A 21,232-nucleotide genomic window follows, 5' to 3' on the forward strand; every position below is an offset into this window, starting at 1 on the left:
CAAAAGGACACATCACGACTCAACATTTTACTACTTTAAGCCAGACTCCCGTTCCAATGCCAAACTTCAGTCATGACGAAGTAATCATTAATTTACATTAAATAAGGCGGCGAACTGGCAGATTCGTTAGGACGCCGGGCGAAATGCTTAGCGATATTTCGTCTACCACTACGTTCTGAGTTTAATTTCCGCCGAGGTCGATTTTACCTTTCATCCTTTCAAGGTCGATTAAATAACTATCAGTTACGCACTAGGGTCGGTGTAATCGACTTAATCCTTTTCCCCCACAAAATATGAAGCCTTGTGCTTCCAGTAGAAAGAATTACTTTAACTATTATTATTTTTAGATTCATATTCTGAAGACCATGCATCTTTTAATTTTTATTTGTTTCAGTCATTAGGCTGCCACCTCTGCGTTTGAATGGCATTCATTTTATCGGGACCCTAAATGAGTGAAAGCTGAGGTTGACTTGGACATGATTTGAACTCCGAACGTAAAAATCCGGAAGAAATACTGCGATGCATTTTTTTCTTTTTTCTTTTGCTCGACGTGATAATGATTCTGCTAGATCACCACCTTCATTTCTTCGGCAAAAATAACAGTAATAATAATAACAACAATAACAGTAATTTTCAAATAAATAGGTTTTATTTTTTTACAATTTGTCCTAATTTCCACTTTGCGTCTCCATATGCAATCATTGAAGTGTAACTGTTTACCGTACCTTTAAAAAAGCTTCCTTTAAATAATGCTTTTTCTTTTTTTTTTTACTTTTCCTTCAGTTGTCACTGAAGTCTATAGGCATAGTCTTTTGTGTTTCTGATTTTTCACTACTTCTCGTTATTTTCAGAACCATTTCATTGATTTGTTTTGTAACTGCATTCCTAATATCACGATCGATAAACCAAAATGTTGGAATTATTCCGGCGCTGCATAAAGACAAATAGGAAAATATTTCTATAATCGCCCATAGTATATTACTCTTGTTTTCAACTGAAGTCCTCATCAGATGCAAATGAAAGCATTTGAGAATAAATACAGTTGATGCAAATATGCAGTTTGCAATTATACCTGCAATTAATGAGCTACGAATCAGCTGACGGTCGGCGTTCGTAAGCAGACGATACGACATTAAACCGCGGGATTGGAGTAAGCAGACGATCACAATCGTCGTACTGGTGGTTGTCATTAAGCTCAACACAAAAGTAAGCCACTGGAAACCTAAGTTGGTCTCTTGATTAAGAGTGAAGTCACATTCGTAATATATTTGATTGGAGTTATTGTAAAAACCAAGGAAATATATCGGCATCACGGTAATAACTGTTCCTAACCATGGTATGTATAGCAGAAGACTAGAACCAAAGTTATTCACTCTTTGTAAGTAACGGTATGGATTGGTCGCCTGAAGAACTCGGTCGATGCTGATCGCAAACATATGTAACTGAAAATAGAATGAAAACAAGAATACGTCGTAAAGATCAAAGAATTAAATTAAATGCTTTCTTCCGATTTAAATTTATTTCAACAGAAAGTACAAGACTATCGATATGATAAATTATACATTAGTGCAATATTCAATACGAAATAAGTATTATGTATTCATATATGCATATTTCTTTCGCCATTCTTTCCAAATTCCTCAACAAAGAAATACAGTCGGACTATGACTAAAGACAAAAGCCACTTTCGAGGCAATTTTGACATCGGTGAACTAACAGACTTTATATGCTAAACTCTTTGCATATATTCCTTTTTCCATATTTGGAGTGAATCTGCCGTTCCAGCCGCTATTCCTTTTCCACACACACACACACACACATATATATATATGCATGCACAATCGCGCGGACACACATATATATGCGCACTCGCACGTACACACACATGCAATTGCGCTCATTTACATACGGATTGATATATCAAAATGCTTATGACTTATCGTGGGATATATTGTCATGGATATAAATCTGAATATAACTGATCTTTATTCATTCGGCCTACTTTGTGAGATATCAGTTCAACCACCGTCTATCTGTTTTTTTTTTATTAATCCACCTTTCCAGCTATTCATGTATCTTTCCTTCCATCAGCTAATATAATATCTACAGAAAAAAAAAAGATATATCCAAATATATATAACAAATTATCTACATATGAAGAGTATACGCCGACATTTAGAAGCAAAATAGTCGTGGGCTTTATCTGTTGTACATCCGTCTGTGCTTCATTACTCAAATTTGATCTCCGATCCTTTGCTCATGCTGAATGGCTATCTTCTGCTAGTGACTTTCTAATTAACGACACAAAATAAACTACATCTCCAACATTCTTACGTAAAATGTTACTGTAATTTGGATTATTTAATTTTCATACAAACTTATGTGAGAATTGTAAAGAGACATATATATGAAATGCAATGTAGCTTGCATTAAATATATACGTAGCCACTTGTAAAATTGCCTGAAGTATGAAGGTCAAAGAGAAAATAGAATAAAATGTAGGAGATAAACAACAATAGACACAGAAAAAGGAGAATTCTGTACGAGATTGAAACAGGTTATTTAGAAAGGAATTCCTTGGAAATTCATGTCTGAAGATGGCCATGGTTGCATGCTGAGAACAATGAAGGTGTTTATCAGTTTCCACGATATGTCTATCCTCTGTTAAATATATCTGGAAATTCTGAATTCCGAATTCATTGGTAAATTTGACCCACGGCAGTACTTTCGGTACCTTGGCACAAAAAGCCAGTGGAAGGGTTTTAATGTTATTTTAACATTTAAATATTCTATATTGTTGAAGGCACAGGTCTAGTGGTTAGGGTGTTGTGGTACATTGTGTTTTTGAACAAAACACTTCATTTCTCGTTCCTCTGCGCGGGGTACACCGGGGCACGTACATTTGTGCAGGTCTTTCGGCAGGTCTTCTTTTGTGCAGGTCTTTCTTTTTGTCATTGAGGTGGTTCTCAGGTGTGTTAAAAATAATAGGTAAAGACGTTTTTGGATAAATCTCATAAGTTCGTGCTATCGCAATGCTTAAAACTACAAAAAACAAGTTGCTTACTCTTTCTTGACAAACGTGCTATTTTCAGGATATTGACGACAAAATGTGCGATCACGCACAAAATGACAGCTTCCTAATCTTGTTTTCTGACCGTGTGAAAATGATCAAACTTTAAACCGCTATAACTTTTTAAACACATTTTTCTGGAAAAAGTGAAATAACTGCAGCAATTCAGCTTGGAAAAGTATATCAATGTTCCAAATTTAAAAATTTTCGAAATGCTGGCAACCAACCCCAAAGGATCCACAATATTTTATGAGGATGCATGGCCTAGTGGTTAGGATGTTGCACTCACAATTGCGAGATCGTGGTTTCAATTCCTAGACGAGGCAGTGCATTGTTTTCTTGAGCAAAACACCTCATCTCATGTTGTTCTGCCGTCACTTCGACACCTGATGTGTGGTACACTGTGCACCTGTCTAGGCAACGTCGATTTGATGGAGGGAGTGAAGTAATGGATAGCACATACCTTTGATCACTATAAGCAAATCATTTGTGTAGGTCGTTCGGAAAAAGTTGAACGCTCATACATTCTCTTCGAAGGGAGAGTCCGCTATAAAAATAGCAATTTATCTTGGTCACTCATCGTCCATCTCCCCAAACTCATAATCATACCTGAAAGTTACGTCTTAAAATGTAAAACATATAACACAGGTCATTTACATAATAGTATATAGCTGAAGGCCATTCCATCAATAATTAATGGACTATCGAGTATATAGGAGTTGATATACGAATATATTGATGGCTTTCGTTATTTGAAATGAATTAATCGACAGAAATGACCCTTGCCGTATTAAATGTTGTTAAGTGTTAGCTGAACATTATTTTATTGCACAAGCAAAGGAGACTACTTCGAATGTTTAAAGCCAATAATCACTGTTTGTAATATAAACGGTTAATGTGATTGGCCAGGTCTTTGCAGCATGAGTTCAAATCTTGCCGAAGTCAACTTTGCTTTTTTTTTATTTCTGATGTCGATAAACTAAAAGACTAGTGTGATTTAATCGACTACATTTTCCCCTCAAATTTCTGCTCGTGACTATACAAGAAATTATTGTTAGCAAACACAACAGAAAGCGTCCTCCTGTTTATATTGAAATGTTTGATGTATTTCTATTGGGAAGTGGTTATTTATAAAATTACAAGAAAGATTATACTGTATAATAATTCATTTTCTAAGCTTGTGGGGTTTTTTTGCATTAATAGCAGCATTAGTAGTAGTAGTAGTAATAGTAGTAGTTGCTGTTATTGTTGTTTAGTTGCTGGCTGAACCGTAAGCAGTAGGAGTAACACGATGTATGTACACATGTCTGAGTCGAAGATAACATTCAGATAAGTTTTTGACACCAGGTCAAAGAGTACAAATTTATCAAACTACACCGCGCAGCGTTCTGTTATGAGATGTTTGGCCTCCTCAAGCTTTGACTGAGTGAGAGTGGTGGTGGTGGTGGTGGTGGGGGGGGGGGTGATGAGGTTGTAGAGTGAAAAAGAGAAAAGGAGAGTGGGGGTAGAAAGAACTGATCGTTCACGCGTGAAGTTAACATTCAAGAAATTTATGATTCCTTTTTCTGATGAAGGCCGGTAGAAGAAGAGAACTGGCGAAGAGTATAAAGAGAATAAAGAAGACGTTATTAGAAGAGAGGCGGTAGAGACAGAAGGGGAATGTGTGTTAGAGAGACTGAAGAAAAAGTTGAAGATGTAACCTTGGTTTCTAATTGTCACACACACACGCAAACACATTCCACGCTCACTTATATATGCTGTGGAAGAATTTCTATAGCACACGTCATCACTGTCGTATGTGTGCCGTTAATTGCGACAAGGTGAATTTGAATATCATGTTATAAACAAGTAATGTATTAATTATTTCTCTTACTTGTGTCAGTCACTGGACTGTAGTCATCCTCGAGCACCACTTTGAAAGGTTTAGTCGAATAAATCGACTCCGGTAAGTTTCTTTTTTTTTTTAAAGTCTGGTACCTATTCTATTAATCCTTCTTTACCGAACCACTCAGTTACGGGGATGTAAACAAACCAACACCAGTTGTCAAGCAGTCGTTGGGGACAAACACGTACACAAACACACAAATACACACGCACACAGCCACATAACGACACACATGCTTTGCTTGAACTGTTCTTTTCTTTCTCTTTCGACTTTGTCCTTTTTCCTTTCTCTCATGAAAGGTCATGCTCGAAATGTCACACCTTTTTTTCCATCATAAACTTTATCTGAGCGTCAATCTAATACATTCATTGTGTATGCCCCTTTCACATTTGTTCTTTTCCTGTTTTCGTTTTCTATTTGCCTATATATATATATATATATATATATATATATATATATATTACAATTAAAAATGCAGGCGCACACATGTTAATATTCTTAAGTTATTACACATGGAAAAGTACAGAACAAGATTTCTACAGTAGAATTTGTCTAATTCGTCACCTCTAAAGGAAACTAAAATATTCTTAGAATTAAAATTCTACTGCACTTAAAATATTGCAGCCAAGAATAATATTTTAAAAAATTTACTATATTTTATTGAAACAAAAATTATAAAAACATTACTGGGTTTTTCCAAAAATAAGCCCATCCGATTTTAAGCTTATGGGCTTATATTCAGAAACTCTTTTCAGGTATAGCCTCAGTAAGTTATATTATTTTCAGAAAAAATAATTTAATCAGAATTATTTAAGTCTGTATTTAAGACTATGGGCTTAGTTTTGGAAAAAGCAGTATTTTAAAAATGAAATAAAATTAAATTAATTAAAAAAAAAAATACAGTAGAATTCGCCTAATTAGTCATCCCGAGGAAAAAATTGAAAGTGACGAATTAGGTGAAGTAACAAATTAACCAAAGACGAATTTAACTTACGATTTATTTGTCAGATAATTTTTTTTTTATGTGGAAGAATTGACTGAGTATATGGTTGATTTGAAACCATTTAATGACCATTCTACTGCATTTATTATTAAATTTGTTTTTGTAATGGGATTTCAATTCAAGTGAAAAAAGCATCTTGTGCAATATTATTTACAGTTTCATATTTTATTGTTTGTACTTGATACAACTAAATAAAATGACTATTTTAATTGTATATTTCAGAAGACATGATTAAAATTGTTTTTTGGTTTAAACTTATTTTTGATTATTTTTGTACCATGTTTTAAATAATTTACTTGTATTTAGATTCTCATAATAAGTAAAATAAATTATCTCAAATTTACCGAATGTATTTCAATTTTTAAAATGTTATTCTCGGTTGCAATATTTTAAGTACAGCAGAATTTTAATTTTAAGTACTTTTTAGAGGTGACGAATTAGGCAAATTCAACTGTAGAAATCTTGTTCTGTACTTTTCCAGGTGTAATAACTTAAGAATATTATCATGCATGCGTCTGCATTTTTCATTGTAATCCACTATTTTTTTTTCCTGACAATGCAATAAAATTAATAAATATTTGAATTAAATGAAACCTGCTTGTATATTTATATTCTTTAGAATTAAAAATTTTTAGAATAATGAGAAATGTAATTATGACATTTTTATATTGAAACAAAGTGCATAATACGAACGCGCCATAAAAGAAAGAGCAAACATTCATTATGAAAAAAAAAATTTATGAATATTAATGCAATGCTAATTTTATGATAAAATCAAGAAATAGATTAGCTATATCTATATATAGTTAGAAGAGCTAGCTATAAGAGGCATGAGCATATATAAAAATTCAAAAATAGCCAATGCAGCCACCGTAAGGCAAGAGGGGCCACCTGCCCTTGTTAGGGCAAAGTTAGTCGAAATTCATGCAAAAGGAAAATAATGCCTGCAATTCAGCTATTGCTTTTGTCAACTTGCCTGAAAACAAAAGATCCGAATCCTGCTACTCTGAAAATCCAATCATGCTATCTGAAAGCAAAAACCTTGTCACTTTACCCTAAGAAATAATAATCTAAATTCTGCTCCTCTTAATATTTAAAAGCAAATAAAAAACTTACTAAAACTTCAGAAGTTCTTACAACTTTGGTCGTCGTAATGCTTTGCTTTCGATTGTTTAATAAAAATTCCTCCTCGTATAATGATTTTGCTTTCATTTTGTGATAGACAACTATCGTGAAGAAGATGCCAGCTTCTAAATCTTGTTATCTGATTTGATAAAAATGATTAAACTTTAAACCTCAGTAACATTTTTCTGCAATAAGTATGTATCTGTGTGTGACCGTTTATTTACGATGGTCAACAAAAAAGAGTCCACTTGTCATCAATTGTTGTCAACGTACCCCGCTCTCTCCTTAAAGCTACGTATTCGTCACGCTCACCTTTGTTGCTCTTCATGGGCGTTTTAAAAGTTACTTATGTGTATGTATTTGCGTGTATTTACGAAAGTATGTATGCAGCGTCGCGTGTATATCCCTGAATTCAATTTCAGGCGTTATTCTCTTTTTGACCTTACATATTTGAAATCTCAACTTTTTCTCTACTGAACTAATTTTCAAATTTTTTGGCTCAAAATGTAGCTTAGGAGGTGACCAATCTAAAAATGTATAAACATCGTCAAATTTGATAAAGAACTTAATTAGGGACAAAGTCTAGAAGTGGTCACGAGTGAGTGACTTTAAAAATATTATTCACACACGGCAGTGTGTGAATGATTTTTATTACAATACAGTGTATTCTATAAATACGAGGTATGTCTTTACAAGATACCTAAATACTGAATTGAATCAAACATTTTGCAATGTTGGTTTCCAATTCTGGCAGGAGGCCATCAGATCGGGAGAAGAGGGAAGTTGATTACATCGATCTCAGTGCTCAGCTGATACTCATTTTATCGAGTACCGAAAAGATAAAAGCAAAGACGACCTTGGCGGAATTTGAACTCAGAATGTAGAGACAGACAAAATGCCGCGAAGCTTTCACACTGCGTGTTAACGACTCTACTAGCTCGTCGTCTTGGTACCGTAATAAGTAATAATATTTCTTGAAAATTATTTTCACGTACTTTTGGCACATTTAGCTTATATAATAACTTATTTCATTTCGAATATTTTTTGAAAAGATTAGTACCACGACACTCATTTTGATGAGTTCTATCATATGAGGTAAAAAAAAATTTTTTAAGTTCTGAATTTGATTTTAGGCGTTACCACTTTTTTCGGCACAGTTGGCCCCAGTAGTTTTTTTTTTCTTTTAATTTTAAAATTTGTTTTGATATAATTGGCATCATCAGATTCCTCTAGTGGAGATCTATCAGAATATTGAATTTAAATATAGTTTTCTTTTGAAATAAGAATAATATTTAGAGAAAAAGTCGATTTCAAGCGTTACGCTTCTTTTTTTTTTTTTTGTCGCCGGTTTTTACCTTAGTACTTTTTCTCTACTGCATATTTTTGCATATAAGTAACATGGATAGATTCCTCTCACCGAGATCTATCATATAAGCTAAAATAAAATATAGATTTCTTTAAAAAGAAATGTTTGGACTCAAAATCGATTTCAGGCGTTGCTCTCCTAGCTGAAAATGTAGCTTAGGATGTGACCTATCTAAAAATGCAAACACCATCAAATTCGGTTAAAAACTTAGTTATTGACAAAGCATAGAAGTGGTCGCGAGTGACTAGATTTTGACATGAAGAATATTACTCACGCACTACCGTGTTTGAAATGATATATTCTTTTATTCTTTTACTTGTTTCAGTCAGGGTTTTAGTCAACAGAGTCGACCCCAGAACTTATTCTTTGTAAGCCTAGTACTTATTCTATCGGTGTCTTTGGCCGAACCGGTCAGTTACGGGGGTCATAAATACACCAGCATCGGTTGTCAAGCGTTTGGCTGCCACCTATCAGTTTCTTCAATTTCTGTTCCAGTTGATTTCATATTAGGTGTAATGATGTAGTTTAGTATGCTAAATAAAGTTCATTTTAGTCAGAAATCAATAAATAGAGAGTTAATGCCTTTTAGAGTTTACAAATTTTAGGTGATTTTAGCCAATCGTATGCTACAAAAACATTCATGCCCGTTTCTATAGTAACAAAGCAAGCTGTTACTAAGCTATTTACTCACGCGGTCATTTTTCGCTTATTAAATGGCTGTTGTGAGATGTGCTAAAACTAATATCTAAATACTCCTTAAATGACGCACCCCCCCCCCCCCCCCCAATTTTTTCTTGGTTTTTGCATAATCGTATGAATTCGCGTGTGTAGAATACAAATTAGCAAAAAAAATTCTGAAAATTCCATAAAATAAAATGTTATGAGGGGTTACATGGCGTGCGTAAAGCAGAATTCCGCCAATATTTTATTTGTTTACAGTTGAAAACGTGCTGTCACGTGCAAAACGACAGCTTCCAAATCCTGCTTTCTGACTGGGTAAAAACGATCAAACTTTTAACTGTAACTTTTTTTTTTTTAATTCTGTGAAAAGCTAAACATCCTCCGAGATTGAGCGTGGAAAATTACACCAATACGCCGAATTTTAAAATTTTCCCTAAACTTTAAAATTTCCACTGGTGCAGCCAAACAGAAAAGATCCGTGCAACACTTTCTGGGTACCCAGATATTAGAATATGTCATAGTAGTAGTAGTAGCAGCACTGAATAAAAATACAACTCGTGTTTTTGTTGTAAACATTAAATATTCTTCCCTGATGTAAGACTAATTCCCATGGGTTTATTTTTGTTCTTCATTTAATCAGATGATAGCATTTATTTGTAAATTATTGTATTCTTTCTTATGGTTATAGAGCTCAATCTTACATCACTTGTTTTATTCTTGTTGCGACAAGCATATAAATATTGTTTCAGCTGAAAATAACACTCATCATTGTAAGTTTTCCGTTATGCAGACAGGGATTAGACAGAGCTTATTTTGCCATAAGACTGTCGAATTACTTGATCAATTACTCATTCTAACTTTCCTGCATGACAAAAAGAATTGCTCTTTATCGACCATAGTGAAAAGAATGGTAAATTTGTACTATATTAGTAAATTGTATATATTAAGTGAAAAATTTTGTTGTTGTTAACTCTGCCTGCTACTCTACTTGAATTTTAGTCTACTCCAGCCAATTGGTGGTCATTTGACTCTAGAATTTCTATTGTCGAATATAGTTTGTACCCACATCTATAGGTATATATACATGTATGTGTAGATGACTCAGTTGTGGTGTTTAAATATAAAACTAAATAACCATGCAGGCGCAGGCGTGGTAAGAAGGTTGCTTCCCAATTACATGATTCTGGGTTCAGTCCTACTACGTGGCACCTTCTACTATAGCTTCGGGCTGGCCAAAGTTTTACGAGCGGATCTGATAGACGGAAACTGAACGAAGTTCGTTGTATATCGATGTGTGTGTGTCTTAGAGTCTGTGTTTGTCCCCCACCACCGCTTAACAACCGCTATAGGTGTGTTTACGTCCCCGTAACCTAGCGGTCCGGCAAAGAGAACGATAGAATAAGCACCAGGTTGCAGAAAGAAAGAAAAAACAAAGAGCACTGGAGCCGATTCATTCGGCTAAAAATTCTTCAAGGCGGTGCCCCTGCATAGCCGTAGTCTAATGACTTAAAGAAGTGAAATACTAGTTTAGATCTACTCATCTTTGGGCTCAGCATGCTTCCACTGTACCACTCTACTCAGCGAGTTTTTAAGTAAATGTATAATGGAGGTAAGACTATTGAAAAGGTTGCAAGACTCAACGAAAATTTTTGGGAAATAAAAATAAGGAATAAGTGGAAATTTTACCGGTGAGTGTGTTAAATTATAAAGCACAAAAAGAAAATGACTCTCCCCAGACACAACAGAATATGCTTCAACACACGAACTCACATAAAGAATCTTGCAAACCAAATCCAAAAACGAAATATAATGGATTATTTCTCTATTGTCTGTTTTCGGTCTCATTACTTCTATTACATCATCAATCTTATGTTATTTATTTATTTCTATGCTTTGGACTCTTTCAAATGAACGAAGCATAGCAACAACACAATGCATGCAACATTGCTATGTTAATTTACTTGCTGAAAGGCGACATTTCACTCTGCCAATACTCCGAGAGTCATTTGACAAAATCACATACCTAGATCTATGCGTTGTAAAAGTCTTTTGGGCGTCTACTCATTTGTCATTTTCAGATCAACCAGGAGCCAATCAATTGTATAAATGTCTCCCCAGTGCAGCACAGCAAACAAGCTTGCTAGTCTTGTTACAATATGGCCTGTCACATGTCACTTTCTTGACTGTAGATGTGTTCAAAATAATTTACATTGACTAATCATTTCAAATTTTGAAAATAGTAAGGTTTAGCAGTCTTAAAACATATCACATTACGAAATATATTTCACAGAAGTTCCCCAAACTAGAAACTTTTAATTAGCTATTATCCTGGACTAAAAAAAAATTATCCATGGAGTATCAATCTAGCAATATCAATATATGTAATTACCATAAACGTCTACACATGAACCTCAAAATGTGTTTATCCTTACGAGATAGAAAAGCAACTCAACATAATGAAACCCTAAGATATAAAAGATTCATAAACAAGCATATCGGACATACATTTCCATCTTCAGCTGCCTAATGGGTATCATTTGTATTAGGTCAGGAAGAGAAAGCAATTCTCATGATCCTTCATAGTTTTTAGCGCGTCCTATATTGATGGGAAGAAGTGCGGAAAGTTATTCTAAATCCGGTGATCGGTCCAGATGCTAACAATAAAATGAACTCCGCTAAAAGTACAAGCGGACCAGCCGGTGATTGAGTAAGTCTACTCTCCAAGTTTACCACCGACATGGACTGGTATTTTGTTTATCAACACCGTGAATCTGAAAGGTGACTTCGACCTCAGTGAGATTTGAGTTTATAGAGCAGACAATAGGAACAAATAATACTAGGTGTTTTGCCCTACGCTTTTCGTTTCACAACTACATGGTTCAAGTTTCGTTCCCACTGCTCAGCACTTCAGGCAAGTATCCCATACATTGAAAACCTCAATATATCAGATCGGCTGATCAACTATAAAACAGTCAACAGGTGGGCCATGTTCCTATTACAACCGACTCCATTCTAAACGACAGTTAATTGGCAAAATGCTGTTATTACTGTTCATGTGCTATTGTTGTTTTGTAACATATGAGTAAAATTATAATTAAAAACGTTCCAACCGTGGACATTCCATATTTTACTCAAACTGGGCATCAGAGAGTACATTATACAATGTATTATTTTTCCATTCTTTAAGGCGTTGATATTATTTGAAGGACATTTGGATACCTCAGCTTCTTGTAGCAAGTCGATAGACCATCTAAAACCTCCTTCATTGGTTTAAAACGTTAACATTTGGATTTGAGAGAAATTTCGCAGCTATTTTTAGTAGGCCGAGCTATTACACAAGGTATTCCACGTGGTCTCAGATTCCAAAAGACTGGACGCAATTCCGTGGTAACACCAAGGCGTTTTAATTCAGTGTATAAGTTTGGGTTCCGTAAAAGCTATTAAATACTTTATCAAGAATCGTATTAAGGACACTGACACAGAATATTTGAAGACGATGGATGAAAACGATGGATTCGCAGAATCGTTAAAATATCCAATAAATATCTAACGATAGCTATTCCGACCCTTTGTGTCCTGTGCTCAGGTACTGTCGAAACCAAGTTTACCTAGGGGGTCCATAAATACAGTACTAGTCAAATATTGTTGTGGGGTGGGGCGGTAGATATTTTATCTCTTTCTCAGGGAGTTGCGGAGCGTCATTCACGATGCCCACTTTCTCCAAGAAATCGAGAAGATTTAACTGATAATAATTAGGTCTTAAGTATTTAGTATTGTGTCAAATAGATTAATGTTTAGTAAGAATGGGGAGGGAGAGGAAGACATTCATTAAGTTGATTTTAATACTGGTGGGTGGTATGCAAATTATTAATTTAGTTGAGTAGGAATCATATTTGTTGTTGTGGAGGACCAGGTCAACTCTAGTGAAATTGATCTATAAAATGCAGGTAGTCGACCGAAAACTAAATTCTATACAAAGATAGAGTTTAGATACACGGAAGCAAAGTCTAAGGACCACACATGTAATATATCGGAAGGGATGCAGTGACAGTCTGTACATGCTGTTCTCTCCTCACAGTCATCCGCAGATTCTATCAGAAAGCAATGCGAAGCTGGATAAAATAGACTCAAATAGAACGCCGTAGGTGACGTTCCACTACATTTCTCATTGGTGGTGTGCATATCAGCATAATATTTTGCGCTAATGTATCTACAGATGCATTTATTTTATTTTACTTTATTTTATTCTTGCTTGCTCGGATTAAGAGGGACAAACAGAATGGTGTGATTACAGTGAACGCACATGTAGCGACAGGGAGTCAGAGCATCCTTCCTCAGCAGTGGTAATGAAAAGAAAGGAAGAAATTAGTGTTTTTAACTATTTAGTGAGTGAGATGACTTTACAGCGGCAATCCGAACAAATTCACAAATTTTATTGGTTAAACACTAATATTGTAGTACCGCCAGAATAAATTGGAACTTGGTACTATCATTTGAAATTACTCGAGGTGATGCCAATGCAATTTGCTCAATAGCATTTTCGTATGGAATGAAGCTAGATCATGCACTTTCTTCAATGAAAGCTCATCGTTAATGGTATAAAGATCTCACAAACTGTTCACATTTATATCACAAATAACAAATCGGGATTCTCAAACAACTCCTAAATCAAATAATGTCAAGAAGTATTCTATCACACAATAATTCACAACTTCAAAAACATACTAGCAATTCTAACGATCCCAATAAGACCGATAATAGAGATAACAAGCAGACTGTAGATTCTGTCATATCACATGTTTAACTTAAGGTTGGCTATATGTTTAACTATGTATGTTGCTGTATGTTGCGTTAGTTCGCCTAGCCACTATGTATTTTCTGGTTGAACTTCTCCTTTGCAATGACTTGGGCAGGTGACTTCCATCAGAGTCTCGAAGCAATGTGAGTGAAAGTTGGTGGGTAGTAATGCTGCTTCGATTTAGGTGCACAATTTCTGTTCTTGGATGATAGACATAATCTGTCGTGGTGTTTAATCCTTTACCATGGTTCCTTGGAGACCTTTAACAGAGTTCACTCTGTTGCAAGAATTCATCCCATTCTTCTACCAGCATCAGAAATCACGAAAATTATCACGAGCGCAGCCATTAAAATGAATAAGCCATTAAAAATGAGCAAGCCATTAAAAATGAAACAAGAAAAGGTTGACTTGTTCACACGGCAATAGATATGTGTATGGTTAAGAAGCTCGCTTTGCAACGGCATGGTTTCAGGTTCAGTCCTTCTGCGTAGCACCTTGGACAATGTCTCCTACTATTGCTCTTGGCCTTCATTTGACGACAAGTGTTGGTTTCTTTACTTAACAGTTCGGCAAGAGATACCATAGAATAAGTATCAAGCTAAAAATAAGCACTAGGGTTCGATTTGTTCGACTAAACCCTTTAAGTGGTGCACCAGCATGGCCACAGTCCAGTGACTGAAACAAAAAAATATACACACATGCATACATGTGTGTGAGTGTGCGTGTGTATGTGTGTGTGTAAAATCATATAAAACAGTTACTTACCTGAAATGCAATATCAAACCCAACCAGTACAGTGTAATAAACTTTACAGAAAGCAACTCCAATATTCCATTGGAAATAATAGAGATGAGCAAACACCAAATGTCCGAATATACCCCAGAGAGAACTACTGATGCAGATGTTTAATAACAGTTTATCTAAAGGTCTAGTGTCTCCCTTTTTTATCTTTCGAAGAAGTACAACGACGAGGAGTAGGTTGGGCAACAGCACTGTAAGGCTAATAGTAATATATAATAAATAATAGTAGAGTTCTTGCTGGTATTTCGATGATTTGTAGGTTCGGTAGTAATTACGTAGTCCGTAGATGGTGTAGTCGTACAATTCCATGATTTAGTACTTTGGAAAGAGAAATAAATAAAATATAGTTAAGACAATAATACACAGGAGTAAAAAAACAACAACAAAGAAACGAACAGAAATAATAGTGATTTCAAATTTTGGCACAAAGAAACCAGTTTCAAGGAGGATGTAAGTCGATTTCATCGACCCCAGCACTCAACTGGCACTTATTTTATCGACCCCGAAAGGATGAAAGGCAAAGTCCACCTCGACGAAATCTGAACTCAGAACGTAAAGACAGACGAAATACAACGGAGCATTTTGCCCGGCGCGGTAACGATTCTGCCAGCTCGCCGCCTTAGAACACAAGTAATAATGGGTAACATATACATACAGGCATAACGTGCTGCAAGCTGTTGTCGTTTGGTTACTACAACCGCTATTACAGATTGTTGTGCTTTGATTTGATTAGATATTTCAAACCAACCAACTCAGCACCAGCAAATTGCGGAAAGCTATCACTTCTTACAAAATTGAGTGACATCTCTCGTAGGTTATGTATAAACCAGCGTTCAGTGTACAAACCATTATAGAGAATTCAGTCCCTAGGCCTTTATTCTAATTATTCAAACCCTTAGTGTTACCCTCCTCCTGGATTATTTCTCTTAGCTTTCTTTTATTATGAATCATTCAAATGAATATTGGCCAAATATATTTCTATTATTCCTTATACATTTCTGATTGCTAAGTTGACGAGGTCTTACAGACCGAAACTTGTGTACATAGTTATCTCCCGCTTATAACGAAGATCAAAGTGTCTTTTCCTGATAACTTACTTAAGAATTTATTAAAATTATCTCCCCTTCTCTTTGGAATTGCTAACACGAGTTCTCTATTTTCCGACTCGCCCAAGAAAGAAAAGTTTAAGAACTTCAGAATTTATTATGTAAAGTCATACCACACCTTTTCTATCTATCCCATCCCATCCCATCCCATCCCATCCCATCCCATCCCATCCCATCCCATCCATCCATCCATCCACCCATCCATCCATCCATCCATCCATCCATCCATCCATCCATCCATCCATCCATCCATCTACCTACCTACCTACCTACCTACCTACCTACCTAACCAGAAATACGTGATCCTAGGTTAATTTCCACTGTGCGGTGCTTCAGTAACTTCTGCTTTAGCTACGAGTGGACAAATAATACCTTGTGTATGTCACTCACGTGATGGAAACTATACGGAAGCCCATCATATGTGGGCATATGTGTGCACATATTCGATAGGACATTCTCTCTCTCTCTCTCTCATACACACACGCGATTTTAACCAAGTGAGAGCAAAGAAATACCTGAATGAAGAATGACCTCAGGACAATGAACCTTTCAGGTGAGATGTGTGGCCCCTTGCTGTACTCAAGAAGACCTGTACTCCACAGTGGTATGTATTTCAACAATATAGACAAATACAGGTATATTAGACACCGTACGAAATTCTCGATTTACTACAATTAACTCCCCCACTAGAGAACGTAACACAGCTGCTAAATAGCAATTTAGAACAGAGTCATAAGAGAAAGTGAGACAATAACTATCGAAAATTCTCTGAAGTAGACGTGTCATTCAGCACAAGGAAAGGCTTATTGACTAGAGATAAAATGACAGTTGTGGTCACGCGTTTCTACTTTAATAAGCTCAGTTAGCATGATAATTATTCCACCTTATCTTTAGCAGCCTAGGCACCTAGATAATATACAAAAAAACAAGAACTTGCATATATCTAATATATTACGTTATATAAGATATATATAGGGTAATTATATATATCTTAATTTTGGTTTACATAGTTATTCCTAATACGATCCGCCAGTTACAAACGCATATATGCTAGTTGCTGTTGTGTACGTTAAAAAAGAAACCTTTACAACGACAATAAGTTCGTAACATACACGACTCATTGGTGCAAAGGATTCTGGGACACTGGTGTTTGGCTTATCAGTGCTGTAGCAGAAATATTAAGCAATCGCAACATTAAGAATCGAACCCAGATCACTATATCCGATGCAAAACCGCCCACAAAACTTAAGAATTCGATCGCAATTCGCTAAGTAAGATATAACCAAAATCACCAAAAAGTCTGACTATTGAAGACTACGTGTGGAACCGGATCTAACAACGATTTTATCTTTGGTGCATTTTTTCTAACCAAAACCATCACAATATATTCAGCGTATTTTAGCCGCGACAACCAGTCAGCTGACGGCAGACCGGACACAACACATATCGTCACCAGACAGTAGCAGAACTAGCAGCATGCCAGAGCGCGGTCACAACACAAAGACAATGGACAACGGCGGCTGCAACTCACCGTGACTTGCTACAATCAAGAAGCTTACGATCGCGACTATCAAACCTAGTCCAAGGACAATAAGCTTCAAATTGTCTTGCTGTTTGTCGTTGGCAGTAACGACAACTTTTATTTACGATAAAAATGTTTTTTTCTTTAAAAAATCTCAAAATAGTACTGATATCTGCTAATCGATAAAACAAAAAACATTTCAGATCTCGCTGTTCACTGCACAAATAACGATTTTATATCGGTCGGCAGATACAAGCACTGATTAGAAAAAAAGTTTGTTCACTGAAATTATAAACGCTCAAAGGTTCGAGTGCTTCTCGCTAATGGCACACAACATGTCGAAACACCCATATCTCAGAATCCCTTGTACCAATGTATTGAATGTGTTATGAACACATTTTCGCCGTAAAAGGGAAGAGTTGTTCTCCTGAGACGTACACAACAGCAACTAACATATTTACAGTCGAGTCTGCCAGAACGCATTGAAAATAAATATGCAAATCATCGTTTCATCTCTCGCTGTATGCAGTGCAATTAACATATGTAAATCTGTTACTGGTTCAAAGGTGGCAGAGATTATTCGTCACCCAGTTTAACACCACTATCCAACCCGAGGGTATCTTTAGTGATATCCACTATGTTGCAAGCATTTGGGTCAGGAAAGTGACCTAGGTATAACTTTCCCACGATGCCATTAAAAAATATAAAATTCCATATTGGACATATATAAGATGACGATGACTTGGCAAGCATTTGAGAATGCTGCTCATTTACTTTCGTTGTTTTGAGGTCTGAGTTCAAATCCTACTGAAATGAAGCGAGTCTACTGTATGTTTCCAACTTCTTTCCCGCAGTCCTTGTAAGCATTTTACTTCCTATTTCTTTATTGCCCACATGGGTCTAAACATAGAGGGGACAAGCAAGGACAGACAAATCGATTAAGTCGTTTACATCGACCCCAGTGCGTAAATGGTACTTAATTTATCGACCCCGAAAGGATGAAAGGCAAAGTCGACCTCGGCGGAATTTGAACTCAGAACGTAGTGGCAGACGAAATACCGCTAAGCATTTCGCCCGGCGTGCTAACGTTTCTGCCAGCTCGCCACCTTGGCACTTTACTTCTAGGACCTAAGATAGACTGCCTGCGTAAAATAATGATATCTTATCTTTTTATTACTGTTTTGTTAATCATAATGATTTCTTCTGCTTAAAATAATGCGCACGCACGCATACATCCTAGACTGTATCAAGAAAGTAATCACAGAATAACTAAACCTTCCGATCGGACAGGTATTGGGTTATGTAAGCTGTAGGAAAGATATGCAGATGTATGAATATACTTCAATGTAAAGAAATTCACCATTTCGCGAATTTTTCTGTGAGTGCTTGCATGCGTGTGGATATACGAGTGTTTAGCTGCAAACACCTTTCTTTCATAATCTCTAACGTAATTAACACACATATGTACATATATTGCTTGGTGTACCGATATATATGGCTGTAACGGAAAATAAAAGCTAAACTTGTTGAAGTCAAATATACATTAAATATTAAGGAATAGAATAACTGTTCCTGTACGAATTTCCGTATGGAAGTGATTTAAACAGCGAATTGTGCCAACAAGGAAGTAGAAATAACATTGTACCATCCCCATAAATAATTAGTTTAATTATCTCAACTCAATCATTTACTCTTCTAAAATGGTTAAAGGTTAAATCTAAGAATCACTGCCGGAAGTAACATAATCCATTACACATTTAAATGTTCACTCGACACCCAAACAATTTAATGCTGTGACAACTTTACGTACATAAATAATATTTCAAAATAAGAACGTTGAATGAAACCAAATATGGAATATACAAATGCGATATGATCGTAAAATAAAACATCTTCGACTGCACCCAGAAATGGGTTATCTCTATCTTTTCCACCTTTACTATAATGGCTCATGTCACATTCGTCTTTCTTCCTCACATTATCACTTGTGGTATCAAACGCCAGCCAGGCCCCGCATTGATCAAACTACATCTCGTCTCTCTGTCGATGAACATCGTCACACTAGTACTTCTTCCCAGTTCGTATCTTTCTCACAAGTACAAACGTTCAGAAAGAACATGGAAGAAGAGTAATGACATCAATCTCATCGGCTTCGGTGAGTGGGAGCTGTGAAACCCATGGGCACCGACCCTTTATCCAGATACAGAAAATTAAGAAAGTGAAACAATCTCCTTACCTCACTACTACTACTACTACTACTACTACTACTACTACTACTACTACTACTACTACTGCTACTACTACTTGTAATAGTAGTATTAGTACCAGAGCTGGTGATGGGATGGTATTGTAATAACAATTACAATACGTGTGTGTGTGTGTGTGTGTGTGTGTATAGGCGCAGGCGAAGGCGGCGAGCTGGCAGAAACGTTAGCACGCCGGGCGAAATGCTTAGCACACACATATCTATCTATCTATCTATCTATCTATCTATCTATCTATCTATCTATCTATCTATCTATCTATCTATCTATATATATATATATATATATATATATACACACACACACATGATGCAACTTAAAATATCTTGAGTCAGTTATCAGTAGTTACACATGACAAAAAGGAGAAAAAAATAACATTTTGGAACAAGCTGTATTATAAAATTCACATCTCAAAACTCGCAAAAGATATATACATGCAGTAAAAATGAAATATGATATATGTGCGTATGTGTGTGGTCGTGTGCGAGAGGGTAGATACATGTGTCTGTATATGAGTGCATCCAGTTATATGTGTGTATATGACTGGTGAGTTTTAGTGGTTGAATGTATAACAAAATTTCTCTTACTTTATGGACAGTTTTCCGTTCCGATAAAGGTTGTATGATGCTGTCCTCCTAAAATAATATATTTTTATCCAATATCCGGGAAGTTCTTTATAAATCATTAGTATTGTCTTCGTCTGTTTGCAAAACAAAACAAAATCTGAGGCACTTCTTTTGGAATATATTCATTATAAATATAAACGGGGTACTGATTTATAAAAAAAAATGTATATTAATGTAAGTAGAATAAGTATATAATTATTCCATGGAGTTATTTTTATATTCAACTGACGCTTTTCTTTAACATTAAACTAGAATTTTGCAAACATTCCTTTGTAAGAAAGAATAGCATGTTTTCCTTTCCTTTTCATCACACTCGATTTTAAAAGTGTAGAATTACGGATTAAATTCTTTGCAATATTTGATAACATTTCTTTACATTCTCAGTTCAAACTTCTCCCTGGTCAACGCTTATTTTTAATCTCCAGTAGTTGGACATAGTTAAGATGTCGTTATATAAAGAAGTCGAATTAATCCACTATATCTTATTGCCAAATGTTCTAGTCTGGTTCAAATGGTTGACATCTAAGTTAACTAAATCAATTATAAAGGCGTGTAGTGCCGATGACTGAGAGACTAAAATGCTAGAGTTATCATTTTAAATATAACATCAGGCTTGATAACGTAATTATGGGCATGTTCGAATCCTACCAAGCTAGACATTTTATAGCTTCCAATAAAATTGTGAGTATTGATGAAATAAGTAATCCGTATAATATTGAGGTTCCATCAATCAGTCCATTGCATTTCGGTCACAAAATACATCCATTGAACGACACTCGTTATTTCAAACAAAAACAGAATACCAAGATATATACATATAATCACATTTTTAAGCGTTTTCCTGTTGCCTTTATTTATTCATTGTAGAGATATCAATAATATTTCTGTTGTTTCAATACCATATTGCGCCCAGTTCAATTTCTGTCAGTTTGACGTCTCGTCGATCAACATTAAATATCGTTGAAATAACGTAACAATAATTTAT

General features: G+C 35.6%; 1 protein-coding gene across 3 annotated transcripts in view; it reads right to left on the bottom strand.

Moving 5' to 3' along the window:
* Positions 1–256: 256 nt before the first annotated feature.
* The window catches only part of LOC106880373 (uncharacterized), a 21,843-nt gene continuing 867 nt past the window's right edge, over positions 257–21,232 (bottom strand). Inside the window, exons 1-3 of one of the 3 annotated variants that reach the window (XM_014930272.3) lie at positions 20,209–21,232; positions 14,694–15,047; positions 257–1,442 (exon numbers count right to left, since the gene is read on the bottom strand). The exon at positions 20,209–21,232 is cut by the window's right edge and continues 867 nt beyond it. In XM_014930272.3, coding sequence (XP_014785758.1) covers positions 780–1,442; positions 14,694–15,038 — 1,008 coding nt within the window. In that variant the 5' untranslated portion in view covers positions 15,039–15,047; positions 20,209–21,232 and the 3' untranslated portion in view covers positions 257–779. Of the gene's footprint in view, positions 1,443–3,533; positions 4,558–14,693; positions 15,048–16,350; positions 16,605–20,208 lie in introns of those variants that run through there. The other 2 variants (XM_014930263.3, XR_016243977.1) reach the window with 2 other exon arrangements.

Source organism: Octopus bimaculoides, chromosome 13 (genome assembly GCF_046866305.1).
Source record: "Octopus bimaculoides isolate indiv1 chromosome 13, ASM4686630v1, whole genome shotgun sequence".
NCBI lineage: Eukaryota > Metazoa > Mollusca > Cephalopoda > Octopoda > Octopodidae > Octopus > Octopus bimaculoides.